Below are 22,681 nucleotides of genomic sequence, written 5' to 3'. Positions count from 1 at the left end.
GCTGGCTCAGCCAATGAACGAGTGCATGAGCTGAGACAGGAGTGTGTGAACTACCTAGTTTTCCACCTTGCGCGTGGGGGCAGGACCAGGCACCAGCCTTCTCATTCGGTGATGTCACCCTCCTGCATGATGTGATGTGTGGTGTACACAGAATACCAAAGATAATATAGGTCCCATTCCTATACCCAAGGGGCTTCCATCCTGGTCGGAAGGGAAATCAAACATGTTTGAAATGATTAGAGCTTGTGTGACAGGCTGGTTTGTAGGAAAGTGCTAACGTTTCTAGTCTAGTCCTGGAAATGGGTGGCGCAGGTTTCAATGCAAAAGTGCGTGACTTTGGAATCTCAACCTTTAGGCTTATTCCAATATATCTGTGTTTCGTTCGGAAAGCCTCTTTTTTCTTGACTTTTCCTACAAGGTAAACCCCACCCCCACCCCCAGTTTTCCTCTCATTTTCGGTGTCACTAGGATGGAATATTTGGTGGTTAAGGAGTTTTGCTTCTTTTAAAATGTCATGGTGAAAATGATCCACTAATAGAAAATACATGTCATGCAGATTTTTAAGCTGAAGATTATCCAGTCACAACATTTGCTTCTAGAGAAATTATTTACAGCATTTTTAAAATAAGCAAAAGTCACAGAAAAGCCTTTGTACTGTAATACCAATGCATTTTGAAAATCTTTGTCCTGAGTAATCAGCAGTCTGTGCTTAGACAGAAATAGGAGATATAAACAGTTTTCATGATGCATACGTTTTGTGTAGAGACGTCAGTCAGTTTAGTATAATGTCTGAGAGCCTGGGCTCTGGGTTCTTACTCTCAGGGCTGGCATCTCTACCCTGACCAAGTGTGTTACCTTAAGTAAGGGGGTTTTGATTTCCTCGTCTGTAATACGGGGATACTGATAACCCCTTATACAGCTGTTACAAGAATCAAAGGAGATTTTTCAGGTAGAGCTTAGGTCGGTGCTTGGCTTGTAATAAGCAGGTGCTCACTCATTGTTGGCTATTGATAATGCTGTTAGCACAGCGACTGTTGTTGTTAGATGGGTCTGTTATCAATGCGTGAGACTCACCTTCAGTGTATACTATGATTGTAAATATGTTAATGTAATTGTAATATGGTTAATAGTTTGTATAATATATATATATATTTTTTTTTCATACAGGTTGAATGTAATTTTTACAAAATTTGATGAAGTCCAAAAATCTGGAAACATGATACAGTCTGCAAATGGTGAGTAGAAAAAGCAACCATTCTACTTTTGCTTCTTCACTTCCACTTTTAGTATAAGTATTACTTACACTATATGCTATTCCTGAATAGCTGAATTTGATACCTTGATAGGAGTTTTCTAGGTCTCAAGATTTAACCTCCATTTACCCACTTTCCCAAGCTCGAAACTATGGAGTTGTCGTTGACTTTCTTTTATAACCTACACTGAATCCACCAGCTAATCCTGTTGCCTTTATTTTTAAAAATACATCTAGAATCCCAAAGATTCCCCGTGTAACTGCTTCTCTCCTCCTAGTACAAGCCATCACGGTGTTTTGCCTGCACTCCTGATGTTATTCTCGCCCCACACCTAAAGTCTGTTTTTCACTCGGCAGCCAGACTGATCCCTTTAGAATGTAGCGCAAGTAACGTTAATCCCTTGTTCATCAGAATCCCCCAGTGGTTTCCCAGCGCAGTGACTCACGGTGCCCCACCGGGCCCTGCCTGACCTGCAGCCCCCATTCTGAGGTCATCTACCATTGTTCTTCCTAAAAGTTCTCTTGGCTCCAGCCTGTTGGCTTCCTTGCTAATTTTTAGCATGTTTCTCCTGCTTCAGGGCCTCTGTGCTTGTGATTCCTTCTGCTTGAGGCACTTGTTCGCAGCTGTCATTAGGGCCTCCTCCTTATCCTACCCAAAGCTCGGCTGCAGTCTCGCTTCATTACACAGGCGTCCAGAACAGCACACCCAGTGTTGTAAGGGAACTCTCTCTGCCCTCACCTGGTGTGACTTTCCTCCTTAATGAATATTACTGCACAACTGTTTTTTTGTTTATTCATGAGGGTAAGAACTTTGGTTTTTTTTCCTCTTCTTTATCCTTAACGCCGTTTGGAAGTCATCAGAAAGTCTGTTGCCAACAAGAAGTTTTCTAACGTTGGATACATCATTGTATCATAGCTGTTTCAGGATTGCTAGGGATCTGAGATCATAGCGTAGCCTTCAGATTTTGACTGTCTTGAGGCTGTTAAAGAAGTTTGAATGATTTCCTGCAAAGGGACATAGTACTTGAGGGCAGAGCAGGAAACAGAATCCAGGTCTTTAAGCTTACACTCTAGTTGTGTACCCGTCGTTACCAGTGCGGAATTTGTTTTTAAATAGCGTGTTTCTTATAAAATGCTTTTTTAAAATTTCTTTTTCATACATTTGTAAAATCGTTACAGTATTAAAAGAAAAAAGATTAATTATGATTCTGCTATCACCGGCAAATCAGTTTTCATTTTTCTGTATTATCTTCTAATTAATTTTCCTATAACTGTATAATTTGTATGCAGTTTTAACCATGGCATAATTTCTGCATATTACCCTCTACTTTTATATATACTTTTCTTTGTGCTTTCAACTGTATCATTGGTAGAGCTGAGACCAGTGATGAGGGGGGTTGACAGTGTGTGTGGGCAGAGCTGTCCAGCCAATTGCTAGACACGTGCTTTTATTTTGTATTTTATTTTTTTGTTTTTTATTTTGTTTTGTTTTACGCTTATTTTTTTTTATTGGAGTATAGTTGCTTTACAATGTTGTGTTAGTTTCTGCTGTACAGCAAAGTGAATCAGCTATATGTATACATATATCCACTCTTTTTTAGATTTCCTACCCATTTAGGTCACCACAGGGCATTGAGTAGAGATCTCTGTGCTGTACAGCAGGTTCTCATTAGTTATCTGTTTTATACATAGCAGCGTATATATGTCAAGCCCAATCTCCCAGTTCATTCCACCCACCCCCCCTTCCCCTCTTGGTATCCATAAGTTTGTTCTCTACATCTGTGTCTCTGTTTCTCCTTTGCAAATAAGTTCATCTGTACCATTTTTCTAGATTCCACATATAAACGATATTATATGATATTTGTTTTTTTCTTTCTGACTTACTTCACTCTGTATGACAGTCTCTAGGTCTGTCCACGTCCCTGCAAATGGCACTATTTCATTCCTTTTTATGGCTGAGAATATTATTCCATTGTGTATATATATATATATATATACACCACATCTTTATCCGTTCCTCTGTTGATGGGCATTTAGGTTGCTTCCATGTCCTGGCTATTGTAAATAGTGCTGCAATGAACACTGGGGTGCATGTATCTTTTCGAATTATGGTTTTCTCTGGATATATGCCCAGGAGTGGGATTGCTGGATCATATGGCAGCTCTATTTTTAGTTTTTTAAGGAACCTCCATACTGTTCTCCATAGTGGCTGCACCAGTTTACATTCCCACCAACAGAGTAGGAGGGTTCTCTTTTCTCCCCGCACTCTCCAGCATTTATTGTTTGTAAATTTTTTGATGATGGCCATTCTGACCGGTGTGAAGTGATACCTCATTGTGCTTTTGATTTGCATTTCTGTAATAATTAGTGATGTTGAGCATCTTTTCATGTGTTTGTTGGCCATCTGTATGTCTTCCTTGGAGAGATGTCTATTTAGGTCTTGCACCCGTTTTTTTCGCTGGGTTGTTTGTTTTTTTGATATTGAGCTGCATGAGCTGTTTGTATATTTTGGAGATTAATCCCTTGTCAGTTGTTTCACTTGCAAATATTTTCTCCCATTCTGAGGTTTGTCTTTTCTTTCTGTTTATGGTTTCCTTTGCTGTGCAAAAGCTTTTAAGTTTAATTGTGTCCCATTTGTTTATTTTTGTTTTTATTTTCATTACTGTAGGAGGTGGGTCTAAAAAGATCTTGCTGCGATTTATGTCAGAGAGTGTTCTGTGTTTTCCTCTAAGAGTTTTATAGTGTCTGGCCTTACATTTAATTCACTTTGAGTTTATTTTTGTGTGTGGTGTTAGGGAGTGTTCTAATTTCATTCTTTTACATGTAGCTGTCCAGTTTTCCCAGCATCACTTATTGAAGAGACCGGCTTGACACATGCTTTTAATTGTGTGTGTGTGTATTCGTGTGGTTTTCCAGTTTAAAACTTGTTGACTCCAAGATGGAAAGTAATGGGCAAGGAGGTAGCATTGGTGGCAGAAAAGCAAGTTTGTGCTTCATGCCTTTATTATATATGAGACAGAATCTCATTACAGTGCTGGCAATGGGGAGAAAGACCACACCATGTTGGAGGCCTTGCCTAGAAGATTATATATATGCACTCCATGAGTATTTTTTCCCCAGTTTTATTGAGAAATAATTGACCTACATCACTGTATAAGTTTAAGGGATACAGCATGATGGCTTGATTCACATATATCTTGAATATTCTGTGAGTTTTAATGAACTGGCAATATGATTTAATCATCAGGAATACCAAAACCCTGTGGCGTTGGGAGCATCCCAGCAACATTTTCTTCTAATTGTCCAGGTGTGAATATTGCCCCCCCCCCCGTTTCCTTATTTTTGTGAAATGTGCATATGTATGTGTGTGTGTGTGTGTGTGTGTCCGTGTGTGTGTGTCCGTGTGTGTGTGTGTGTCCGTGTGTGTGTCTGTGTGTGTCTGTGTGTGTGTCCGTGTGTGTGTCCGTGTGTGTGTGTGTCTGTGTGTGTGTGTGTCCGTGTGTGCTTATAGGGGTAGGGTTGAGGATGAAAACAGTTCTGTTAGGCTCTGTGTTAAAAAATAACAGATTGTAAGAAAGCCTTAACTCAAAATTTCTTAGAGACCTGTTCAGCTTTTTACTGTAGAGGCATACTTAGGAGGCATTGCAGGTTCGGTTCCAGACCCCTGCAGTAAAGCGAATAAAATGGGTCACATGAAGTTTTTGGTTTCCCAGTGCATATAAAAGTTACGTTTACACCATACTGTAGTCTCTTAAGGGTGCGATAGCATTATATCTGGAAAAAAAAATACAGTGTACATACCTTAATTAAAAAATACTTTATTTGCTAAAAAAATGATAAACATCATCTGACCCTTCAGCAAGTCATAATCTTTTTACAATAGTAGCATCAAAGATCACAGATCATTATGACAAATACAGTAATGATAGAAAAGTTGGAAATATTGTGAGAATTACCAAAATGTGACACAGAGACACAAAGGGAGCAAGTGCTGTTTGGGAAAATGGCTTCAGTAGATTTGCTTGACGCAGGTTTGCCACAAACCCTTCAATTTGTAAAAAAACAAAACCAAAAAGACGCAGTACCTGCAAAGCACAGTAATGAAAAAGTGCACTGAAACGAGGTATGCCTGTTGATGCGTAGACTTACTATTTTAATTGTTAGAGCCAGAATAGAATAACGGAAAGGCGCATATATAAAGATTTTAGAATTCCTAACCCAAATAGCTTGGTCTCTCATCAGTAACTTTGGGAGACCAGCAAGGTGTTTAATTGCTGTCAAAAAATAAACCACCTCATTTTCTTCTTTGCTGGAGCCATTGAACATTTAGGTAGCAGGTAGCATAGAGAAGCTGCAGTAGCAGCAGAATAAAAGTCCCCCCCCCCCCCCGCCCCGACCCAGCTTCTCCTTTTTATTTGCCCACTGACTTCCAGTGTAAAAGCATTCTTTGAACTCTTCTGGACTTCACACCATTGAGTCTTCTACTTTTTTCAACCCATCCACCCTCTGCTTTCTCCTGCTTGCTCTTTATACAGCTTGTATCGCAACCTTTCGGAACTTTCTTGTTAGTTCTAGGAGTTTTTGTTGGCTCCTTGGGATTTTCTGCGTAGACAGTCATGTCATCCACAAGCAGGAACAGTTTTGTCTCTTTCTGATGTGTATACTTTTTCTTTCCTTTTCTTGCCTTATTGCACTGGCTAGAACTTCTGCCATATGTAAAATAAGGGTGGTGAGAGTGGACCTCCTTGCCTGGTTCCCAGTCCTAGGTTTTCCATAACTAAGTTTGATGTTAACTGTAGGTCTTTTTGTAGGTGTTCATTAGCAAGATGAGGTAGTTGTACTACCTCATTCCTACTTATCTGGCTTTTTATTACAAATGGGTGTTGGACTTTTTTCTGAAATCATCAGCATATTTTATTTATTTAGTTTTGGCTGTGTTGGGTCTTCATTGCTGCTCGCAGGCTTTCTCTAGTTGCGGCTCGCGGGGGCTACTCTTTGTTGCGGTGCGCGGGCTTCTCTTTGTGGTGGCTTCTCTTGTTGCGGAGCACGGGCTGTAGGTGCACAGGCTTCAGTAGTTATGGCTCGCGGGCTCAGTAGTTGTGGCTCACGAGCTCTAGAACGCAGGCTCAGTAGTTGTGCCGCACGGGCTTTGTTGCTCCACGGCATGTGGGATCTTCCCGGACCAGGGCTCGAACCCGTGTCCCCTGCATTGGCAGGCGGATTCTTTACCACTGCGCCACCAGGGAAGCCTGATCATCAGCATGTTTTAAATATTAAGATATAATTCATACCAAAAAAATTCACTTTGTTAAAGTGCATAATTCAGTGGTTTTTCATATATTCAGAAAATTGTGCAGTTATCACCACTGTCTAATTCTAGAAAATTGTCAGCAGCCCCAAGAAAACCTGTGCCCGTTAGCACTAGCTGTTTCCCTGTCCTTCCAGTCCCTGACAACCTGTCTTTTGTCTTTGTGGATTTGCCTGTTCTGGACATTTTATATAAATGGAATCATACGGTGTATGGCTTCTTTCACTTAATATTTTCAAGGTTCATCCACCTGGTAGCATATGTCAGTACTTCATTCCTTCTTATGGGTGAATAACATTTTTTTTTTATAAATACACCATGTTTTGTTGATCCACTCAACAGTTGAAGGACATTTGGGTTGAAGTTTGTGCTTTTCAACTTTGTTCTTCTTTTCAAGATTGTTTTGACTCTGCTGGGTTCCTTGCATTTCCATATGAATTACAGGATTTTGGTAGGGACTGTGTTGAACCTGTCGACCAGTTTGAGAAATATTACCATCTTAACAGCATTAAGCCTTCTAATCCATTAATGTAAGATACCTTTCAATTTATTTAGGTCTTGGAATTCTTTCAACAATGTTTTGTAGTTTTCAATTTATAAGTCTTGCACTACTTTGGTTAAATTTATTCCTAAGTATTTTATTCTTTTCGGTCATATTATAAATATAATTCTTCATTTTATTTTTGGATTGTTCTTTGCCAGCATATAGAAATAAAGTAGAATTTTATATTTGATATTGTATTTGGCAACCTTGCTTAACCCATTTTTTAGCTAGATTTTTCCTCTCCAGTGGATTCCTTAGGATTTTCTATATACTAGGTCATTTAACCCGTGAATAGAGATTGTTTTACTTCTCTCTTTCCAATCTGGATGCCTTTCAGGGTGTTGCTTTTTTTGATGTCAATTGATATTGTTTTTCTTTAGCCTGATGATATTGTGAGTTATATTGATGGATTTTTTTCAGGTAATAATCCACTCTTGCATACCTGGAATAAATCCCACTTGGTCATAGTGTACAGTTCTTTTTATACAGTGTTGTGTTCGGTTTGCGAGTACCTTGTCGAGGAGTTTTGCACCTAACTTCATGAGAGAGGTTGGCCTGCACTTGTTCTCACCCCTCGCGCCCCCCCCCCCCCCCCCCCCCGCCTTGTCTGGCCTGTTGACTTTTAAGCATGCCAAGTGTCGTTCAGTAAAAACACGCATACGTATATCTCCAGCCATTCTCATTGCTCTGCTTCTCTCCTCCCCTGTACAGCAAACTTCTCCTGAGACGTCTGTGTTAAAAAAAAACACAAAATTCAACTGAGTAAATTTTAAAGATCTACTTGGCTTTACTGAACGAGTCTTGAGTTGGGGAGCATCCCATCTAGCGAGGGTGTGTGTGTCTGGGGGGTTGCTCCAGAAGGAGTAGAGAAAGGGAAAGGTTTTTTAAAGGCAAGACAAGGAAGTCATAAACAGAAAAGATTATTTCAGGCTAAAGTAACCCGCCTGTGGGGGACGGGACGGGTCTGTGTGGCAGTGACCTCACCTTCACTGGGGCTGGAGGTCGCCCATGAGACGGGTGACCTCCTTGGTGCCGACCGGGAAATTCCTGACCGACCGCGTGAGACCGCAGTTGGTAGGGAGGTTGAAGCAGCAGTTGGGTTAGGTATTCAGCCCCACTCTGGTGTTGCGGCCCAGTGTAAGTGACTCTGTCATGGGCCTGTGGTTTGCTTTTTGAAACATCTGTATTCCCTTTCTCAGTCTCTTCGCCTAGTCACCTCCTCAGACTGCTCCAGGCTCGGGGTCAGCTCACGTCACCGACACAGCTGCCGGCGCTGTTACGGGGTGATGGCCACGCTACTCCACCCGCTGGCATTGCCAGTCTTCACCCTGCCCGGCCTCTCACCATGCTGGACACTGCTGAGCCCCATCTCCTCCTCCTGGAAGCATCCTTCCTCCTTGCCTCCTCTGGCCTGACCGCCTTTTGATGTTTTTTTCCTGCTGTTGGGCTGTTGTTTCTAGGTTTGCTGTCTGCTACTTGCCACTAAATTCTTAAGGCTGGCTTGGTGCTATGCCTTTCTCTTTCTCAGGCAGTGCTCTCCTCTGGGTTATAATTTTCCATGGCCGGAACTCTGTTTACTAGCCAGATAACATGTTTCCATAAATGCGTCCAATGCTGCTAACCGTATGTGAAGGAGTTGCCTGTCTGACATTTCTTCTTGTATTGGAGACATGTACCCAGACTCATGTCCCAAAGACAAAACCCAGAACACCTCAATATGACCTCGTCCTAGCTTCTCCCTGTACATCTCCCGTGGACGACCGCTCCACTGTCCACCCAGGCGTGTGAATCAGGACTTGCCTGTCACCCCGGAGGCCCCACCTTCCTCCCCGCCTGGTGCCTCGCCACTGGCTCCTGTGGCTGTGGACGCCTCTCAGTGGCCCCAGCGCTCTTCTCCAGCCCCTTTGCCCGCACTGTTGAAGCCACCTGCTCGCGGTCCCCCTGCCTCCTCCCCGCGGTCTGGTCTGTTGTGCGACGTCGCCAAAATGAGGGGACCGATCTTTCTCTCTGGATGAAGACTGCTCTGTGGTGGAAGAGACTGAGGCCAGGAGGTCTTCTCTTGTCTCCTTTTTCCTTCAGCCAGGACAGTGTTAAAAACATTTATAAGTATTACCTGCACTGTCACTTTGATGTTAGCCTGAGAGATGTTCCCTTTTCAGAAGTCTGAGCAGGTCGGATCCTTGCCCAGATCCTTGAAGGTGGACACAGCCTGTAGCCAAACTCTCTGGGCGCACCTGGGGGCGGCCTCAGAGCAAGGTCTTCTGACCCCCTTCCCTTTTCATTTCTTTATTTGGAAAATGTTAAATGTATGCTAAAGTGCATAGATGAGAATAATGGAGCCCCACGTGGGCACCACCCAGCTTCACCAGGTCTTGTTTCATCTCCATTCATCAGAAATAATGGGCTGTAAGTGAAGAAGAGCTGGAACGCATTATGTCATTCAAGTCGGGTTCAAGACGTGGGCCTGGCCCTTTCTGTATTTTTTAGTAGAAACATTAATATAGAAAATGAGCATCAGTTCCAGATTAGGTATATTCTTCTTAGGAATTTTGCAAGCATTAATCTCCCAAAAATAAGCACACCGTTGTTATCGTCTACTTTTAAGAACAGGGGGGGCTTCCCTGGTGGCGCAGTGGTTAAGAATCCACCTGCCAATGCAGGGGACACGGGTTCAAGCCCTCGTCCAGGAAGATCCCATGTGCCGCAGAGCAACTAAGCCCTAGTGCCACAACTACTGAGCCTGCGCTCTAGAGTCCGTGAGCCACAACTACTGAAGCCCGTGTGCCTAGAGCCCGTGCTCCGCAACAAGAGAAGCCACCACGATGAGAAGCCCACGCACCGCGACGAAGAGTAGCCCCCGCCCGCCGCAACTAGAGAAAGCCCCGCGCAGCAACGAAGACCCAACGCAGCCAAAAATAAATAAATTAAATAAATAAATTTATAAGAACAGAGGAAAACAAATTACAGTTGGTGACTCCTGTTTGTTTCAGTAGGAGGGAAAGGCGTGAACATCATACGTTAGCTGCGTGCTGTGGGGAGGGCTTCCGTCCCATAGGGTTAGACGAAGGCTTTCCGAGCAGCTCTGTGTTGCAGGTGGATTCTGCCTCCTGCCCTCACTACTCACATGATTAAAAAAAAATCTTCTTCCTGTTTCAATTCATTGCTCTCAAGATACCCCGCAGTCCTTAGCGGCCTGCTGCAGCCGTGCTCCATCTGGCCCTGCAGCCTTCTCAGCCTGGCCCTCCCCTGGGGCCACCTGTCCTCATTACCCTTCCTCTGAGACCCTGGTGCATGTCTCTTCTGTCTCCTCTTTCTTATCTCGCTGTTCCTCATCCTTTCCAGCTCAGTATTCCCTCCCTCTGGCTCTAGAAAGCTTTCCCTGACCTCCCTGTTGGACACTTCCAAGCATCCCCTACTTTGCTGCATTTGGTGATTTGACCAATGTCCCTCTTCTGCATTGGACTCTTAGCCCCCTGAGTACAGGGCATTCTAGGCCCCAAGCACCTCCGTCTGTCTTCTGTTCTTAGTCCTGGTGAGTCCTCTGGGGTTGGCTTGTTTGAGGGGCATCAATGTTTTCCTCTGTAATCTCTTATTATTGATAACACAGAGTGCATACGTGGAAACTTCGTACCTGAGGTACCCCAGTCCTTCTTGTTTTCTGCTTTTCCCTGTGGATTCTTGGGTACCAGATGAGAGTTAGACCTGAGGAAGAAATGAGTCAAAGGCAAAGAGAGGATGGAAAATGGGGCTCATTTCCAGGTTCCTGAACTGCCTTTGGGCCAGGGTTCTGATGGATGGAAGGCCGCCGTGTTTGATTCGTACGTGTGTATTTCCTAGGCTGACCCGACAAGCCCTCTGTTGGGTGATCTGTCTCTCAAACCCCATTTGTGAAAATTCAGCCTCTGTTCACAGCAGGAGGACTTAACAAGTGACTCAACAGGGACCTAACACTTTAATGAGTGATGACTGTGTGTGGCCACAGCAGGTGTCCGTTTTGGAGTGTGGGTGCCCGAGTCCCCCACGGGACAGGTAGACAGAGCGTCAGGGAAAAGCCGAAAGGGGCTGCTGTGGACGAGTGTGGCCATCGTTCCTCCTTAGGAAAGGCTTCTTTGCCCCCACACGCGGGTCGTGTGACTCGGGGCACCGCGCTTCCCTCCTGGGAGCCGGCTCACTCCTGTGCTCTGCAGGGTAAATGAGGTCGGGTGTAAAGCTCCCAGCCGTGCCCGGATGGGGTTGGTGCTCAAAACGATAGGTTTCTCCTCCATTTCTCCTCCATCCATCTCAGGGATATATTCTTTTTTTTTTTTTTTTAATAAATAGAACATCATTTGAGAATAACTCTCATACTTGTGTTTCTTGTAGAGTTTTGGGTGATTTTGGAGTATACATTTAAAATTTAATGCACGTTTTCTTTAACGATAGTGCACTTTTTAAAAAATGGTGTTTTTGAGGTGTAATTCACGTACCATACAATCCACCCACTTAAAGTATATACTTCAGTCATATTTAGCATATTTACAGATATGTGCAATCATCACCACAGTCAGTTTTAAAACATTTTTGTCACCGCAAGAGAGAAACCCGGTGTGCGTAGCCGTCACCTTCCTAATTCCCTAACCCCCACCCCTGCCCCAGCAGCTGCGAATCTACTCTACAGACTTGCCTGTTCTGGGCATTTCATGTAAATGGACCCACACAGTACGTGTTGATGTCTGTGTGACTTGTCTCATTTAACGTGATGTTTTCAAGGATCGTGCGTGTTGTGGTGCATCAGCACCTCTGTTGCACTGCGTGGCTGGACCACCTTCTGTTGATCCTGTCCATTCATCCAGTGATGAACATTTCGATGGTTGCTACCTTTTTGGTATGGTGAATAGTTTACAGATTTTTGTTGGATGTGTTTTCAGTCCTTTTTGAGTATATACCTAGAAGTGGAATTGCTGGATCCTATGGTGATTCTGTGTTTGAAGAATTGCATATTCCTCTTCTTGAGGAGCTGTCAAACTGTTTCCCACCATGGTTTCCACATTTTATATTTCCACCAGCAATGTGTGAGGGTTCTGTTTTCTCCACGTCCTCTCCAACAAGACAAAACAAAAAACACCATTTTTTCTTTTCTTTTTAAAAAATGACAGTCATCCTAGTGGGTGTGAAGCGGTATCTCATTGTTTTGATCTGCATTTCCCTCGTGACTGATGACGCTGAGTATATTTTCATGTGCTTGTTGGTCATCTGTAGATCTTATTTGGAAAATCTCTCTTCAAGTCCTTTGCCCGTTTCTAAATTAGTTTATTTGTCTTTTTGTCGTTGAGCTAAAAGAGTTCTTTATATATACTAGATAACAAGACTCTTATCAGATATTTGATTTGCAAGTATTTTTTCCCCATCTGTGGGTTGTCTTTTCACTTTCTTGGCATCTAAGTTTTTAATTTTGATGAATTCTAATTTATCTGTTTTTTCTTCCGTTACTTGTGCACAATAATGCTCCTTTGAGTAAGAAATAAAAGCTCTGGATTTGAGCTAAGTTGAAAGGAACTATTAATGTAATAGCAAGACTCTTAGGGAAGAAATGGGTTTTGTCTTGGGTTGTATTTCTTGACATGTTCAAAATTATATTGTTCTAAGATGTGTAATCGATTATATTTATATAAATGCCACGGACTTCATGTTTTAGAAGTGTAAGACTTGTGACTAAACAGCAGTGAAAAAGCATCTGAGCAGCAACTGGAAATGGGTGTTCTGTCTGTAATAGAATACTTCATCTCTGTATGATTCTTTTTTGTTGCTAGGTTACCTGAAGGCCTTTCAGTTTTGAATGGCAAGAATATGGGAGTTAAAAATACGTTGTTTTATAGATGTTTCTTTTTTCTTTTTTTTTCCATCTCCGTATAATTAGCAAACCCCTTGAAGCAAAAATTACAGTTTTTCCTTCTGTGGGTTTTAAAAAGCAAATTATTTTCTGTGTACGTTTTAAAAATCATGCAGATGTGCTTATGCTCATGGGAGAATCGAATTTTCAGCATGCAAGAGCCAGTAATTATAGACTAGTCATTTGTCCTTTATCTGCAGCCACTTAATGTTCTTTAATTGGATTTGATTGAAATGAGGCCCATGGTTGTTAATTTGGTTAAAAATGTGCATGCTTTTGAGTTTCTTGAGCAAAGCTGACATGTTCACGAGGAAAGAATGAAAGTATCATGCTGGTTCAATCTTGAAAATTCCATAGTAAGTCTGTAGCTAGAGGAAAAATACTTATTTGCTAACAAAACTGTAAGCTAGATAGTAGATAATCAGAAAATTGTAATGTATCTAGGGCGTCATTTTGCTGCAAAATGCAGCCTGCCCTCTGTCGTTTTACTAAAAAATTTTATAATTTGAAGAACGTTAGATATCATCTCTAAGTTTGCTGGAAATGAGAACTACAAGTCTGAAAACGAATAGACTGACGATGGATTGTTAGGTAAGATCTGAACTGTTGCCCAGCATAGCTGGGACAAAGCATTCATTGAAAGGCAAATTGATTGTCTTCTCTTTATTAAGAAGCTAAGCCGCCGTTATTGTGCAGTCTTTAAAAACAGTGGTTGTGAATAAGTGGATCAGGTCCGATAATGGGTTCCCAGCCCTCCCCCCACTTGTTTACTGGACTCTGCATGTTAGGATTCTGGCTCAGTATCTTAGGCAAGTGATTCCGTAGTCACGGCCGCGGGGATGGTGCCCTCCAAGACTGGCAAGGGCACTGTGCTGCGCCAAGGAGACCGCCCCTAAAATAGCCTGGAAGGGACTGTCTCTGGCGCCAGCTTAAGTAGCTTAGGCTGCGGCTGGCAGCTTTCTTTATCATCTGTGTGGGAATGCCATAGCTTTGTGACTTGCTTCTCGTTTAAAGTTTATGTTAAGAGCGTTCTCTGTTTTTCCGGGGGGCGGGGGAGGGGGGAGTCAGGTAGTTGGTTAACAGTTTTTCCAATACCAGTGTTAAAGAGGGCTCCCCGACTTGCGTCAGATGGGAAAGGTGCCCCCGCCCCTTGAACAATCACTGTTCTGCAGCGTGTAGGCTTTCATTTTGGAATAAGGGCGGCCGCTGTCCTTGGTGCTCAGATCGCACTGAAGAAGCCCTGTGGGTGGAGAGTTTGCTGAGGCGTCAGTGCCTGTGAGCAGGTGTAGCTTTCAGAGCAGTGTTTTTATTGGTACCGCGGTCACTGACGGTCATGACCACTGGGAAAGGTAGGCTATTCTAATATATTCTGGGAAGTGTTTGTAATTATTGCTGCTTAACTAGGAAATAAGATATTTAAGGTATTTTATCATTGCTTTGAGAACTGCAGATCATGGATGAAACTTAGGAAAATAATTGTTACGAGTATTGGCATTTAGGCAGGAAAAATTGTGAAAGCTGCGGCTCTATTAAGGTTAGTGTTGACCTTCAAGGACCAGGAGAGAGCAAGTAGGCACAGTGAGCCGAGGTTAGCTGTGTTTTCATCAGCCTCTTTATTTTATGTGCTTTCAACTTTTTTTTTCTGCTCTCGTGTATTCACAGTATATGGCTCATGAAAATAAATTATTTTGCAATTACAAGACATTTGTTAATAAGTATCGGCTGTCTTGAAAGGACTCTACTGGTTGGAAATTTCTATGGTTTTCCCAACAGTGGGCAGATTAAAAACACATATAAATCAGAATAGTGCAGGGGTGCCGCTTCTGTCTTGAGAATCATTGTATAAAATTTTTTCCTTTTAAAAGACTTACATTTTTAAAATGAGCAGATGGAACTGAAAAACTATGAAAGAAGCATTGTTTACAAAGGTCTTATTGATTAGCCTTCAGTCTTTCCACGGAGGTTTTGCCAGGTTTTGGCAGTGCTGAGAGGATATGAAAGAGCTCCGTGTGATGGAGGTTCGTGTTGGAAGAAGAGTGCCTTGGACGTGCTGTGAACTACCTGTATCCCTGTCTAGGTTTCCTGTGGGATGGGCTTCCTGGCAGGCTTTTAACTTGTTGTCTCTGAAGGATATTTCCAAGCCCTTCAGCTGAAAATAGGTATTACACAGAATAAATTGTGCACAGTAACAAGTGTTCGTTTGTCTCCCTGCCGGGAAATTGGCATGTGTCCAGCTCATTGGCTCTGTTCTTTTGTCGTAGATTGTTAAGGTGTGTATATCTGTCTTCTTAATTTGGTTGAGTTTGCCGAAAATGGACATATTGGAAGATGCTGGATTATGTTTCTTAATTATATTTTAAAGTTGAGAATTGAAAGCATATACTGCTAGTGGTCATTTTTATTTCACCCCTTTTAACAGTATTCTGTATTCAGCTTAAGTTGCTGTAGGAAATCAAAACCTGGGCAGGACAGCTAAATAATTCACGTTCTGAAGTGACCTCTTTTCAGAACCCTTCATTTGAGGATTTGAAAGTGTGTTACTTATAAGTGGCATTTGTCTTACGTTGTCATCTTGTAGATTTTTTTTTTTTTTTAAACAACAGGGAGACATAATTATGGGGTTGACCATTTTATGTTAAAGACCATGGAGAAAGCCTTGTGGCTCTGACTTTAAAATAAAGACTGTTCTCTCACTTGATAAATCCTTTCCAATAACCTGCCTCCTTAGTCACTGTTACTCGAAATGCAGGCTTTAAAAGCATTTAAAAGGGTACTTTTTACCCTAGGGAGCTGCAAGTATAGTAGGAAACAAGGATTAAATGCTGTTTCTTGTAGCAGGGGCATATTTGAATCTTCCTCTGTCAACCATGGTTAATAAGGGACCCATAACAGTCTGTACAATATAATGCCAGCCATTTTCTACTATGGTTCTGTGTATTTTAGTATTTTCAAAGCACTTTCCCGAATGTCTCTTGTTTGTTTTTGTTTTCTGATTCTCACAGCAGCCTCAGGAGGAGTAGGCGGGGAGACGGGAGGTTTGAGTTCTCTAAATGGGCTGGTGGCCCCGGACTTGTGCCATCCTCAACCCGCCCTCCTTCCAGCAAACTGTCACCCAGCTCAGTGCTTTGCCCCTACTGTTGTGATAAAACCCTGGCTTTGTTTCTTTGATTCTGAAATTGTGCCATTTTCAGTGTAGATGCCTTAGGGAATAGTTTAAAACTGTAAGCATTCAAAGAGATATTATTAAAACAGGCATTGGCCTGTTTAGACACATAGTGATCTGGACACTTGGAAGATGTGACATCCCTAATCAGTTGTTTGCCCAGTGATGGGTGGGTGGGGGCCGAGGGGGGCGGTTCTGGGATTGGAAATCACCTTACGAACATGGCGAGTTTGTTTTTGAGAGCAGTGTGGTATTCCTGGAGGGGAAAGTGCAGGGGAGATGGCCGGGGCCTTGTAGGCCGCGCTGAGAAGCTGAGGTTTTTATTGTAGGCCATTTGCTCCTCAGAGTTAAACCTTTAAAAATTGGGTGGAGAGACTGATACAGGGTGACCAACTTTCTTATTTTATTTTATTTAAAAAAATATTTATTTATTTTTGGCTGCATTGGGTCTTCATTGTTACATGTGGGCTTTCTCTTGTTACAGAGAGCGGGGGCCACTCTTCGTTGCGGTGCGCGGGCTCCTCATTGCAGTGGCTTCTCTTGTTGTGGAGCACGGGCTCTAGGTGTGTGGGCTCCAGCAGTTGTGGCTCACGGGCTCAGTAGTTGCGGCTCGTGGGCTCAGTAGTTGTGGCTCGCGGGCTCTAGAGCGCAGACTCAGTAGTTTTGGCTCGCGGGCTCTAAGAGCGCAGGCTCAGTAGTTGTGGCTTGCGGGCTCAATAGTTGTGGCTTGCGGGCTCTAGAGCGCAGGCTCAGTAGTTGTGGCGCACGGGCTTAGTTGCTCCGCGGCATGTGGGATCTTCCCGGACCAGGGATCAAACCTGTGTCCCCCGCGTTGGCAGGCAGATTCTTAACCCCTGTGCTACCAGGGAAGCCCCAGGGTGACCAACTTTAATTTCACCAAATATAACATAGCAACAACCAAAAACCCCCACCGTATCTCTTATTTCAGAAAACAAGGGACTTTAACACCAGTAAAAAAAAAAAAAAAAAAAAAAAAAGAAAATGAAATGACGTAATTTAGAATAAATGCTGGTCTTTTAAATGAAAGAAATTTAGCTCTATGAGAAATTTACAAGTTTTTCCTTGAAGCTCTCAGTTTGGTGCAGACGGGTTAAATCATCCAAAAAGTGTCATCGTTACTGTACATGATGTTTGGGTCTAGCTGACTGGATCGTAAGCGTGTGGACTTCGGATCCCCTCCGTTGGAGTGTGCATCTGTGTCTGCGTGGACAGTGTGTGGCCTGGGCGGGCGGCTGGTCCGTCAGCCCCGGTTCCTCGTGTTCAGGTTGGCAAGCTGCTGTGAGAGTGAATGAGATGATGCACGTAGCACCTGTGTGATGTGGAGACACAGTCTAACGGGAGGTGAAAGTTGGATTTAGCTTGAAAATGACGTGGTTGAGCTTTTTGTTTAGATATGGAAGCTCCCTTAAGAGAAACAAGGTACAGAATCAGATGCAGAATAAGGTCTCTTAAAAAGAAGCTGCCACTAGTGCTCCGATCTTGGTTTCTACCACTGCCAGGGTCCGTGGGGATGGCAGATTTGAGGCCTGGAGCAGGGAATGTACACAGTGAGCCTGGGCGTCATGCAGCGCCGGACAGTAGGTTCGTACCAAACCAAAACAAATCAAAACTGTGACGGGGGTATGTCAGCTGTCACAGAGGGCAGCTGAAAGGTTCTCACAGACTAGAGCGAGAAGAGTTTGATCAATAAGGTAGCACCGGATTATGACCCAGAGTGTAAGTGTTGATGAGTCTGTACTGATGCACATCAGTGGTCGAATAAGTGTGAACAAGGGGAGGGGTTGGAGGTGAGAGCCATACCAGCTGCACTTTAGGATGATGTGAGAGGAGGGGGGCGGGGGGGACGTGGTGGGAGATGGCTGCTGGGCTGAGTGGTGCTGGGACCAGCTGAAGCAGGGCACTCGGAGAGTGAGCAGGTTTGAGTGTGGGGAGATGATTGTAGTTTTGGACCCTTGAACTTAGAATTTTATTTGTATGTGGCTTTGATTCACGTGGGTTTGTGTCTTGGAGTAGAGATGGGGCTGGCATTAGAGGACTAAGATTTATCAGAATGTAGCTGTTTATTGTCAGTTATATTGTCATCTTATTTCTCTCTTTCTTCTTACGTAGAGGTGTGATTATTTGCCTCCCTTGGGTTCTTGAGAATGAAGTCATTAAAGCAGGGATGGAGGATTTGAAGGGTTATTGCACAAGAGGCAGCTAGCTCTGGGTGCAGTGGCTTTAATATGAGAAGACATTCTGGTAGAGACCCTCTCCCAAAGTTGGCTCTGGATTTTTCCAGCTGACTTGCTTTTGCTCCTGTGTAGTGGTTGTCAGGAAGAATTGGGTCAGGGTTGGTACAGTGATAATTAAAATGACATTTCCAGACGAATGCAAAATGTAGATCTGATATTTGTGGGATTTGGTTTCTGACATTAATTAAGCACAGTACCCTTTTGGCCAAGTTCAAAGGTAAAATAAGTCCTGTGGTCAAAAGGAGAAAAGAAGATTAAGTCAGGGAAAGGATCCATTGTAATTTTTGTTACTGTGCCATTCAGAGATTACCCAAGGTTTTGAAAGATTAGTTGCTGATTCCTAGAAGATTAGTTTTCAGTCATCAATATGCAGATTTTGTCCACAGCAGTTAAAGTTGCTCAAAACTCCCCCCTTTCCATGAAATAGTGAAAATGTAAGTCCAAATATGTTGACTTAAAATAAATATCTTCGGGCTTCCCTGGTGGCGCAGTGGTTGAGAGTCCGCCTGCCGATGCAGGGGACACGAGTTCGTGCCCCGGTCCGGGAAGATCCCACGTGCCGCGGAGCGGCTGGGCCCGTGAGCCATGGCCGCTGAGCCTGCGCGTCCGGAGCCCGTGCTCCGCAACGGGAGAGGCCACAACAGTGAGAGGCCCACGTAACACAAAAATAGATAAATAAATAAATATCTTCGTGTAATTTTGGAGCACTTAAAAAAATTTATTTATTTATTTATTTAATTACTTTTGGCTGTGTTGGGTCTTCGTTGCTGCGTGTGGGCTTTCTCTAGTTGCGGTAAGCGAGGCCTGCTCCTTGTTGCGGTGCGTGGGCTTCTCACTGCGGTAGCTTCTCTTGTTGGGGAGCGCGGGCTCTAGGTGCGCGGGCTTCCGTATTTGTGGCGCACGGGCTTAGCTGCTCCGCGGCACGTGGGCTCTTCCCGGACCAGGGCTCGAACCCGTGCCCCCCCGCACTGGCAGGTGGATTCTTAACCACCGCGCCACCAGGGAAGCCCTAGAGCACGTCCGCGAGGAGTGTAAGTGCCCTCCTCTAACTTACTACCATGCAGATGATGGGGGTTATCGTTATTGATGATCACCAGCCTGTTCAGCCGTCTGTGTGCCTGTCCTGCCCTGGCGTCAGTCCTGATCGCCGCCTGGGCTTCTTCAGCCCAGGGACTTGGTACACATGGACCCCACTGGAGTCCGCACTCCTCGTCACCCAGCTCAGCGTCTGCTCAGCTTCCAGGCACCACCGTCATGGTGCGGAGGCCTCGGGGTCCCTTCCCTGGGCCTCTGTAACCTCTCGGAATTTCCTCTCTGAAGCCTCCCCGTGCTGCTGGCCGTCAGCTCTGAGAGTGGGAAGCACTTTTTTCTCTGAACTGTTGGCATCCAGTTAAGGGCCTGGCACAGAGTGGGCACCTAAAGACCTTCTGAGTACACAGGTAACGGGTATGTGAATGATGCTCATTCTGCAGATGAGGGACAGGCTCAGAGGAGTCCAGTAGCTTGTCTAAACTAAAACAACGCCAGGGATGTCAAAGTCTGGAGAAGAGCTCTATGAAACCTGTGTACTTTTCACCACACGCCACGCCACGCCATGCCACCTCCCAAGGTTACAGTCACATGGGGAGGATTGAACTCCAGTTATTGTTATCTTTTCTCAGTGGAACCGCACACTAACTGGTTTACCCCCGTGCTAGAAATGCCAGGATCTTTATCCAGCACGAAAGCGTGTAGCGCTGAGGTCGGAACGCTTTCCTTGGCCCGTCCTCTCTGGTGGGCATGCACACAGAGGCTGCTTCTAGGCTCAGCCCATCACCTGACTGCACATGTGACTGTACCACCTGTGTGCACCGGATGCCCAGACATTGAAAACAGATCTATCACTGACCATTGGAATTGGGAGAACTGATTGAGCAAAGCAGGAAAAATAGAATAGTTAGGATGGGCTTCGTGGGTTCTTCTTATAGCCAGGTTCAGGGCTGAGTAAGGGTGTACATTTGATTTTTATAAAAATGAAATTGGAAAAGAAAACAATTGAAAGGCCGTCTTCTCTATCTTAAAGTTCAGTTTTGGTGTCTTTAGTTTACTTGGGTTTCTTTGGACAGAAACGAGAATCGGGTTTGAGTGTGGCTCTCTGCGTTCAGACACCCACAGCTAGGGCGGCTGTCACGGCGGTCCTAACAGCTGCCTGCACGTGCTGGTGGCCACGAGGCTGGAGCCACAGGGTCCTGAGTCCGTGGTGCCCTTTCCAGAGAGGAAGGACAGCCCCGCCCTAGGGCCCTTTCCTGCGAGAGCACGCTCTCTACCCTTTTTTGCTTCGCTGTTCACGGTACATTGGAACTTTGCCGCTACCCTTTCTCCCCGTCCTGCTCTTGAATTCTCTGCTCGTGACAGAGATGCCTGAGTGATCCTCGCCCCTGTGATGATGGTGAGCTTTGGGTCTTTGGTGGAAGCCACCCCGTCTAAAATGTCTCTCACGACCCCCTCTGCCTTTTCCCTCCTCCGCTGCTCTATGCTCTGGTCTTCCGCTGCATCACCCTTATCACGGGCTATCTGTCATACTTGGCGTTTGCAAATGTATTCTCTCTCTTTATAGCGCAGGTTGCCTGCGGGGCGGGAGGGGAGCCTGCCCTTTCGTTCTTCCTGTCTTCCCAGGGCCTGGCAGAGTGTCCGGAAGGGACTAGGCCCTCCCGCAGTCACCGGATGGGACAGGAGGGACAAAGGAGGGAGGTGGTTGTCAAAGTCAGGCAGCCGCCAGCCTGCGGTCCTTTTGTGAATTTCTCCAAGGAGAGCAACGCTTTGCTCGTGCATTAGAACTTCAGAAAGAGGCTCTGTTCTCTCCTGCCATTCTCTCCTCATTCCTTTCCTCTCCTCTGTTTTTCTTCCCTCTTCCCCACAAGGTTCCTTTCTCGTCTCTTTGCTTTCTTCACTCCCACTGCTGGGAGGAGCCCATTAGCTACTGGAAGGCAGTCTGCTATCAGAGCACATTTTTGAGCCGGGCTGAGGGGCTGTGATGGGGTCCCCCCGTCTGCCCAGAGGTGCCTGCGAGGCTGACTTTTGACCGGCGGCCAGAGGGGAGCGAGGGTGTCTGCTCTCATAAGCACCCTCACATGGTGGTCTCCTTTGGCGTGACTGGGAAGCTGTAACGTGGGAATTGGCTTGGGGGCTGGGGAGGGCTGCGGGGCTCAGGGTACCGGTGAGCTGGCCCTGGTGGCAGCCACGTGGTCTGTGTGCTCACGTGCCCTGTTCTTAGGGCCAGAAAATAAGCACATGATCAGTGTGAAGGACAGTTCTCAGGCAAGTAATGTCAGCAGTAGGCTTACAATTTACCAGAAGCCTCTCTGAGGATATCCTGCACCTTATGTAGTATAACTGTACCTACTTGTACTTTCTCCCCTTAAAATACACAGGCTCACAGCCTCCCGTGGTGTTGATATTGCCCTGAGCTTTCCTTTGCTTGCTTCCTGTTTTTAGCCTGCAGCTGGGTGGCCTCTACACCTGGCCAGGCATCAGAATGTCTGTCTTAGAAGCCCTTAGCCGGCAGGGACTCAGTCTGGATGATTCTCTAGACAAATAACAGCAACAAATCTGAGTGCCATTAACAGTTAATGGGCCCAGACGAGATTAAAAGAATTTTAGAAAGCAAACTACTTTGAAATTTTCAAACAAGTGATTCTTGCTTTATTACTGTTTGCTTTGTAATTATGTAAATAATCATGGCATTGTGAACTCCCAAGTAGCTAAGAGAGTAAGTTCAGTAAAAGATACTAAGGCCTTAGCGGTAGCAAATCGGTTTTTAGCCTGTGTGTGTTACAGTTATCCAAAGGCCCTGTTCTTCTTAACACCATGGAACAGCATCAACTGAAATGTGACTTTTAACTTTTCAGATGGTAAGACTGGAATTGTTCAGATTGAATGAAAATTGCACTAGAGGAACACGGCCCAGTAATAGCTGGAGAAGATGAAACAGACCCAAACTCTTGCTGCCGTTACTCAGGGATGTTTACTTGGAAGGATCGCCAGATTCTTAAAATTCACAAGACTGTGAATGTTTGTTCATTACAATGGTTAATTCTTTCTTAGAATCTCTTTTTGAGCTGTCCTGAGCTTGACTGATCTGATTCATGGGATTTAGTGTAATCCCTTGGTAATCCCTTTGATAATCTTGTTTCCTAGGAGAGAAGCCTGAAGGTAGCCAAACATTCATGGCCAGAGAATACAAGAGTCAGTAGTGAACTGACTTAAACTTTCTACGGGGCTCTGTGCAGGGGCTGAAGCAGGAGGGATTCC

At 44.5% G+C, this 22,681-nt stretch overlaps 1 protein-coding gene across 9 annotated transcripts in view; it reads left to right on the top strand.

Moving 5' to 3' along the window:
* CLASP1 (cytoplasmic linker associated protein 1) overlaps positions 1-22,681 on the top strand; it is a 271,572-nt gene that overhangs the window by 113,077 nt on the left and 135,814 nt on the right. For all 9 annotated transcript variants that reach the window (XR_003793859.1, XM_029224716.1, XM_029224715.1 and 6 more), the window contains one exon: positions 1,168-1,235. Coding sequence is in view for 8 of the 9 variants with exons in the window: in XM_029224716.1 (XP_029080549.1) it covers positions 1,168-1,235 (68 nt within the window). In the remaining variant the exon portion in view is untranslated. The remainder of the gene's footprint in view (positions 1-1,167; positions 1,236-22,681) is intronic.

The sequence above is a fragment of the Monodon monoceros genome, unplaced genomic scaffold (genome assembly GCF_005190385.1).
Source record: "Monodon monoceros isolate NGI ecotype Baffin Bay Population unplaced genomic scaffold, NGI_Narwhal_1 Super_Scaffold_16, whole genome shotgun sequence".
Lineage (NCBI taxonomy): Eukaryota > Metazoa > Chordata > Mammalia > Artiodactyla > Monodontidae > Monodon > Monodon monoceros.
Note: the sequence above shows the minus strand (reverse complement) of the source record. Positions and strands in the feature narration are given on the sequence as shown.